The sequence below is a fragment of the Anopheles cruzii genome, chromosome 2, assembly GCF_943734635.1.
Source record: "Anopheles cruzii chromosome 2, idAnoCruzAS_RS32_06, whole genome shotgun sequence".
In the NCBI taxonomy this organism is placed as follows: domain Eukaryota; kingdom Metazoa; phylum Arthropoda; class Insecta; order Diptera; family Culicidae; genus Anopheles; species Anopheles cruzii.
In genome coordinates, this window is record NC_069144.1 from 38,619,304 (window position 1) to 38,626,166 (window position 6,863).

General features: G+C 44.8%; 5 protein-coding genes across 5 annotated transcripts; all 5 read right to left on the reverse strand.

Moving 5' to 3' along the window:
• Positions 1 to 260: 260 nt before the first annotated feature.
• LOC128277613 (farnesol dehydrogenase-like) lies at positions 261 to 1,170 on the reverse strand. The gene is made up of 2 exons (XM_053016093.1): positions 570 to 1,170; positions 261 to 484 (listed from the first exon to the last, which is right to left on the reverse strand). Exons 1-2 carry the CDS (start codon positions 1,131 to 1,133, stop codon positions 311 to 313), a joined length of 738 nt encoding a protein of 245 aa, XP_052872053.1. The 5' UTR covers positions 1,134 to 1,170; the 3' UTR covers positions 261 to 310.
• A 604-nt stretch (positions 1,171 to 1,774) lies between these two features.
• Positions 1,775 to 2,596, reverse strand: LOC128268784 (farnesol dehydrogenase-like). Its single transcript, XM_053006002.1, has 2 exons — positions 2,033 to 2,596; positions 1,775 to 1,964 (listed from the first exon to the last, which is right to left on the reverse strand). The coding sequence occupies exons 1-2, from the start codon at positions 2,594 to 2,596 to the stop codon at positions 1,785 to 1,787; spliced, it is 744 nt and encodes a 247-aa protein (XP_052861962.1). The 3' UTR covers positions 1,775 to 1,784.
• A 7-nt stretch (positions 2,597 to 2,603) lies between these two features.
• Positions 2,604 to 3,143, reverse strand: LOC128268785 (farnesol dehydrogenase-like; the record flags this gene model as incomplete). Its single annotated transcript, XM_053006003.1, has 1 exon — positions 2,604 to 3,143. A coding segment is annotated over exon 1 (540 nt), but the record flags the coding sequence as incomplete, so codon positions are not given.
• Positions 3,144 to 4,011: 868 nt separating this feature from the next.
• On the reverse strand, positions 4,012 to 4,831 carry LOC128278019 (farnesol dehydrogenase-like). The gene is made up of 2 exons (XM_053016649.1): positions 4,268 to 4,831; positions 4,012 to 4,185 (listed from the first exon to the last, which is right to left on the reverse strand). Exons 1-2 carry the CDS (start codon positions 4,829 to 4,831, stop codon positions 4,012 to 4,014), a joined length of 738 nt encoding a protein of 245 aa, XP_052872609.1.
• A 1,174-nt stretch (positions 4,832 to 6,005) lies between these two features.
• Positions 6,006 to 6,857, reverse strand: LOC128277631 (farnesol dehydrogenase-like). The gene is made up of 2 exons (XM_053016115.1): positions 6,285 to 6,857; positions 6,006 to 6,217 (listed from the first exon to the last, which is right to left on the reverse strand). The coding sequence occupies exons 1-2, from the start codon at positions 6,846 to 6,848 to the stop codon at positions 6,044 to 6,046; spliced, it is 738 nt and encodes a 245-aa protein (XP_052872075.1). The 5' UTR covers positions 6,849 to 6,857; the 3' UTR covers positions 6,006 to 6,043.
• Between the last annotated feature and the right edge of the window lie 6 nt (positions 6,858 to 6,863).

Sequence of the window (6,863 nt, forward strand, 5' to 3'; positions counted from 1 at the left end):
TGAAATATGGAATTCTAAACCATAATTATTTAAATATGTTTTTGTCTTACTAAATCTGAGTTGCGGATGGTGAGATTTCAATGTATTTAAGGACACGAAGTCGAAGTTAGTAATAAGCGAACGTGCTGGGAGTCTACTACAATGGTGAATAAATATAAACCGACGGTCATCTGTCGATCCGTTTGAAATATGTGAAATATGGAAATCAAGTGCGTAAACATTTGTTTATTTGCCAAAATTCATCATTATTTCGACGGTATCGATGGTATGTAGCCCTACAAACGCAGATACTGATGCTGTGCACTTTATTTCAATAGATTTCTCCCACCGGCTTAATGATGATTTCGTGCACTTGTACCCGTGGTGGCGTACTCAACGTGTACAGAACGGCTTGCGAAATATCTTCTGGCTGCAGCATTTGCATGTCCGCGGGAAGGTCCCATCCGTCGAAAATTTCCGTCAGCACAGCGCCAGGGCTAACACTCTGCAAAGGGAAACAGTAAAGCGGAACGAGTTTTAAATAAGACATTATTCACAATCTTTTAATTAAGGCAAACAATTGTTCTTGCCGTGACTTTGATTTTCTTTCCAGCATCTCTCATTTCCTGGCGCATCGTTTCAGTGATGGCCCTGACAGCATGCTTAGAAGCTGGATAGATATTAATTTTCGGAAAACTCGGCAGAATATGTCCCGCGATGCTACTGATGTGGACAATGTGTCCATCAACCGACCGTTTGACCATCGATTGATAAGCTCGCTGACTGCATAGCACTAATCCGGTCACGTTGGTCTCCAGTACGGCTTTAATGTCGGATGTGTTTCCAACGTCCAACAGATTAGCCGATCGCATAATGCCTGCGTTATTCACCAGCACATCACATCCACCGAACTTTTCCTCGATTGTCTTAAAAACAGTCTCTATGTCCCCTTCGATTGAAACGTCACATTTGATGGCGTGCAGCCTTTTGGCCACATCTTCCGGCAGATCCTTTCGTAGTTCTTCGACGCGTTCAACACGACGGGCTAAGCCAATGGTAATCATTCCGGCTTTGGCGAGATCCGTCGCGATCGCCGCTCCTATACCGGAACTGGCACCGGTGACGACAGCTACACGACCGTTCCAACGCTCCATGACTTCAAAAGCGGAAAGTATCAGCGAATTGAATAAACTTCACACCTCGATGGCGGTTTCTGAATGACTAAACGAATGTGCGTCGCTGCGGTGCGTATTTCTCTCTAACTCACTGCGCGATATCTTCGACTGATTGATGACTTGCAGATTAGAAAAAAAACCGCACACGTTGGGGAGGTGATAGCGAAAGGGTAAAGGGTAATATTCCGGTAGTGGATACTGTACTCTGGGCGTAGGCATATTAGGGCAGTAATGGTGAGCGAATAAGGGAAGGTAGCTCTACGAGTTCTCTCCCAGAGAAACGTCTCTCCAAAATTGATCGTCTAAATTTGTTCGTCGCTGAAGATAAGGAATGCCGGGAAGCTACCAGTACCGCGGTCCACGATGGTCCAAAGAGACGAAAGAAGCTTCAAGCTCAAAGTCTCTATAATAAAGATACTAACAACAACAAACCCACGATGGTCCAATGTCTTATTGCATTATATTGTTGTGTTAAGACATAAAACCCCAAGCGGCCAGTAATAAACAATCTGAATGTCTGTTATCTGGTGATTTATTATATAAATCAGTTTGTTTCCTAACAGAATAACGTGCAGAAATACAATAGTTAATAGTACTTAATATTTGGATGTTTCGAGATTCAGAATAGTTTTACATCGCTTCGCCCATCGGTTTGATAATGATTTCGTGCACTTGAACATGGGGCGGTGTTCCCAGCGTGTAAAGGACAGCATCGGAAACATCCTCTGATCGCAGCATTGGCCAATCGTCTGAGATCTCTATTCCTGTATCATTTAGAAATTCCGTCCTAACTCCACCGGGGCTAACACTCTGTGGTGAAAAGAGAACAAGGTAATCATATTTTAAAACTGGAATCATAAAATGCCGCTAATTCTTACCGTAACTTTAATCTTCTTTCCAGCATCTCTCATCTCCTGGCGCATCGTTTCCGTAATGGCCTTGACGGCGTGTTTGGATGCTGAGTAAACGTTTAATTTCGGGAAATTCGGTACCATGTGGCCAGCGATGCTGCTAATATGAACGATGTGTCCATCTACCGATCGTTTGACCATCGATTGATACGCCCGCTGACTGCATAGCACCAAACCGGTCACGTTGGTGTCCAGCACGGCTTTAATATCGGATGTGTTTCCGACGTCTAGTAGATTGGTCGATCGCATGATTCCGGCATTATTTACCAGCACATCACAGCCACCGAACTTTTCCTCGATCGATTTAAACACAGCGTCTACGTCCGCTTCTTTCGACACATCGCACTTCAAAGCGTGCAGCCTTTTGGCCGCATCTTCCGACAGATCCTTTCGTAGTTCTTCAACGCGTTCAACACGACGGGCTAGGCCAATGGTAATCATGCCGGCTTTGGCGAGATCCTTTGCGATCGCCGCTCCAATACCGGAACTTGCACCTGTCACGACAGCTACACGACCGTTCCAACGCTCCATTTCCAGCATCTCTCATCTCCTGGCGCATCGTTTCCGTAATGGCCTTGACGGCGTGTTTGGATGCTGAGTAAACGTTTAATTTCGGGAAATTCGGTACCATGTGGCCAGCGATGCTGCTAATATGAACGATGTGTCCATCTACCGATCGTTTGACCATCGATTGATACGCCCGCTGACTGCATAGCACCAAACCGGTCACGTTGGTGTCCAGCACGGCTTTAATATCGGATGTGTTTCCGACGTCTAGTAGATTGGTCGATCGCATGATTCCGGCATTATTTACCAGCACATCACAGCCACCGAACTTTTCCTCGATCGATTTAAACACAGCGTCTACGTCCGCTTCTTTCGACACATCGCACTTCAAAGCGTGCAGCCTTTTGGCCGCATCTTCCGACAGATCCTTTCGTAGTTCTTCAACGCGTTCAACACGACGGGCTAGGCCAATGGTAATCATGCCGGCTTTGGCGAGATCCTTTGCGATCGCCGCTCCAATACCGGAACTTGCACCTGTCACGACAGCTACACGACCGTTCCAACGCTCCATGACTTAGAAAACGATTTTTTAAAAATAACAATAACAACGAATTGAACGAGCTTCACACCTCGAGGGCGGTTTCTGAACGACTAAATTCTCTTTTCGGCGTTGCTTCGGGGTGATATTTTGGTCGGAGATTCTTCAACGCCCATCGAGATATCTTCGGCTTATTGATGACTTGCAGATTAGAAACGACCGAATGAGAAGATGCGTTGAGAAGCTGCTAGAGAGCGTTCGTCGAAATTCGTTCGTTGTTCGCGGCTCTTAGCGATAGGGAATGCCGGAGAGCTTTGAGAGCCGATCTTTGCTACAGAACACATTACATAATCTGTCGTTGTATGAGATTATGATTTCCTTTGCGCATAATCATATTACTTAGTCATAATCATAAGTTATCAAAGATTTAAAAAAAATAAAAATCACAAATGGCATTAACTACACCATTTTTACACCTACACCATTAATGCTTATTTTACATTTCCCACTGCAAACAATTATTCGACCGGTACTAAGAGAAGAATGTATTTCCAGCGTGGGCGGACGGCTTACGAAATATTCTCCATTCCAATACAGGCTGATTTGGAGATAGCTCCGATGTGTCCGTCAACCGATGGTCTTTTTCGAAACGAAACTAACAAGCGCTTTTCGAGTATTCGTACAAATGCTCGAACGATACAGTGTATAAGCTATGCATTTATATAATAAACATGCGTCAATTAAAACACACAGGACTCTGGAGTGCATCAAGATCTCAATGTTTATTGTAGCTTATTACGACCACTTTACCATTCAATATACGAGAAGTAAGATGTTTTAAGAACACGGTGACTCATATTCGATATAAGCTAAAACCCCATTTTTTAATGCTACTAACTCGTTAAAACGTTTCTCCAATAGCTTTGATGACGATTTCGTGCACTTGGACATGGGGCGGCGTACTCAGCGTGTAAAGAACGGCTTGTGAAATATCCTCTGGTAAAAGCAAAGGAATATCATCCCACGACTCCATCCCATCTACAAACTCCGTTCGTACTCCACCGGGACTAACACTCTGCAAGGGAAAAGGTGAAGCGGAACAATGACGGTTTATAGACTATTTTTTAACGTTTTCTTACAAATAAACTACTCCTTACCGTAACCTTGATCTTACTTCCAGCATCTCTCATCTCCTGGCGCATCGTTTCCGTGATGGCTCGGACGGCGTGTTTGGAAGCTGGGTAAACGTTTAGTTTCGGATAATTTGGCACTATGTGCCCAACGACGCTACCGATGTGGACGATATGTCCGTCAACCGACCGTTTGACCATCGAGTGGTAGGCCCGCTGACTGCTCAGAACCAACCCAAGAACGTTGGTCTCTAGCGTAGCTTTTATGTCAGCCGTCGTTCCGACGTCGAGCAGATTGACGGACTTCATAATTCCGGCATTGTTGACCAGCACATCACATCCACCGAACTTTTCTTCGACCAATTTAAACACAGCGTCTATGTCGGCCTCGTTCGACACATCACACTTCAAAGCGTGCAGCCTCTGGGCCGCTTCCTCCGGTAGATCCTTCCGTAGTTCCTCGACGCGCTCAACACGACGGGCCAAACCAACCGTAATCATTCCGGCTTTGGCGAGATTCTTCACAATCGCCGCCCCAATACCGGCGCTGGCACCCGTAACAATGGCAACTCGACCGTTCCAACGTTCCATAGTGTAAAAATAGAGGTTAATGAAAACAAATGAAACTTGAAAACTTCCTCGGTCACGACTGGTTCTCTGGCGATTGAATGCTGGCGCTATATAACGGCGAGCTCAAAAATGTTAGCTGGTGACTGGTTGGTGACTTGCAAATTAGAATTCTACTAACGTGTATTAGTGAAAGAAGCTTCTTTACTAACCGAATTTAGCAAATAGTAGCGAAACGGAGAACTTCGGGCATTACGCCCAGAAATCGGGCATGGCTCTTATCGATACAAGGGACCATACGAGGGACGATGGCTATGATGAGCTACCTCAAATCACTCCACGAAATGATAAGTTATCTACGCACATTGAGCATACCAGCGTACACACTAGGTCGACATCAGTTCCCGATGTTTGCAATACATATGAAGAGCTCGTTGTAATTGATACAAAACTGTTTCAATTGTGCACATGAAAATGTTGAATATTTGTCACAATTTCAAACTAGTATAAACAAAATCAATGAAGCTAAAGTTCAATTATTTATTTATAGAATTTCGTAAATTTTTATTTCCTTTCTACGAATTGAATCCCATCAGCCAAGAGTGGAGAGAAGCAAAGCCGTTTTTACGAATCATTCGTAGATCGTTAGTCCGATTTAGTCGACCACAACCACAACAAGGCAGGAAGATTAGACCGATGTTGCCGTACTCTCTACTCGAAGCCAAACAGCAATATGAATTCACAGCGAGAACGCTCTCGCAGGTCTGTTCAAGGTCAATTGACCGGCCGGGGTTTCCTGATGTTTCCTCTTCGGCCTAAACATCAACAAATATTGCGCAACTCTGAAGTGAACAGCTATTTCGGGCTTAAATTCAAATCAACTATTTAAGACGGCGACCGAATGCGTCACAAGTTGCATCATATTGATTCAGATTTGACCGTGAATTTTATCAACGACAAATAAGCACAAGTCATGTGGCACACGTCGGTATCTAATCCTCGTTATCACGCCATCATGTCCATCAGATAATTCATAAGGCCGTTATCATGCCCATCAGTTGATTCACGCCAAACGTTCCATGCGAGTTGATGACAATTCCATAGAGGATTAAGATGTTTTTTTATAATACCCCCAACCCGTGATATACGCTGACCCGTGTTGAAATAGAACAGAAGGTTTTATCATACTCGATTTATTATTTATGCTCATCACGAACTAGGCTCAACAACACACTTTTAAATCCTTTCTCCGACCGGCTTGATGATGATTTCGTGCACTTGTACACGTGGTGGTGTACTGAGTGTATATAGGACAGCCTCGGAAATATCGTGCGGTTCTAGAATGGGCATATCCTTAGGTAATCCAACTCCTTCTAAGATTTCCGTTCTAACACCGCCGGGACTGACGCTCTGCATCAAAGATATGAAATGGGAAGTGTTCTCAAACATGAAAATACAGAACACAGCTGAAACTTACCGTAACTTTGATCTTCCTTCCAGCATCTCTCATCTCCTGGCGCATCGTCTCCGTAATGGCCTTGACGGCGTGTTTGGAAGCAGGATACACGTTTAATTTCGGGTGACCAGGTACCTGGTGGGCAACGATGCTGCTAATATTAACGATGTGTCCATCAACTGACCGTTTGACCATCGATTGATACGCCCGCTGACTGCATAGCACCAAACCGGTGACATTGGTATTCAACACAGCTTTGATATCGGATGAGTTTCCCACATCCAGTAAATTTACCATACGCACTATTCCGGCGTTGTTAACCAGCACATCACATCCACCGAACTTTTCCTCGATTGTCTTGAAAACAGTCTCTATGTCCGCTTCGTTCGACACATCACACTTGATGGCGTGCAGCCTTTTGGCCGCGTCTTCCGGCAGATCCTTTCGTAGTCCTTCAACGCGTTCAACACGACGGGCTAGGCCAATGGTAATCATACCGGCTTTGGCGAGATCCTTTGCGATCGCCGCTCCAATACCAGAACTTGCTCCGGTGACGACAGCTACACGACCGTTCCAACGCTCCATAATGAGAGAAATCTC

Coding starts and splice junctions, on each gene's coding strand:
- LOC128277613 (XM_053016093.1), bottom strand. CDS start 1,133: ATGGAGCGTTGGAACGGTCGTGTAGCTGTCGTCACCGGTGCCAGTTCC. Junction 485..569: donor GAAAGAAAATCAAAGTCACG/GCAAGAACAATT, acceptor TTCCCTTTGCAG/AGTGTTAGCCCTGGCGCTGT.
- LOC128268784 (XM_053006002.1), bottom strand. CDS start 2,596: ATGGAGCGTTGGAACGGTCGTGTAGCTGTCGTGACAGGTGCAAGTTCC. Junction 1,965..2,032: donor GAAAGAAGATTAAAGTTACG/GTAAGAATTAGC, acceptor TTTTCACCACAG/AGTGTTAGCCCCGGTGGAGT.
- LOC128278019 (XM_053016649.1), bottom strand. CDS start 4,831: ATGGAACGTTGGAACGGTCGAGTTGCCATTGTTACGGGTGCCAGCGCC. Junction 4,186..4,267: donor GAAGTAAGATCAAGGTTACG/GTAAGGAGTAGT, acceptor TTTCCCTTGCAG/AGTGTTAGTCCCGGTGGAGT.
- LOC128277631 (XM_053016115.1), bottom strand. CDS start 6,848: ATGGAGCGTTGGAACGGTCGTGTAGCTGTCGTCACCGGAGCAAGTTCT. Junction 6,218..6,284: donor GAAGGAAGATCAAAGTTACG/GTAAGTTTCAGC, acceptor TCTTTGATGCAG/AGCGTCAGTCCCGGCGGTGT.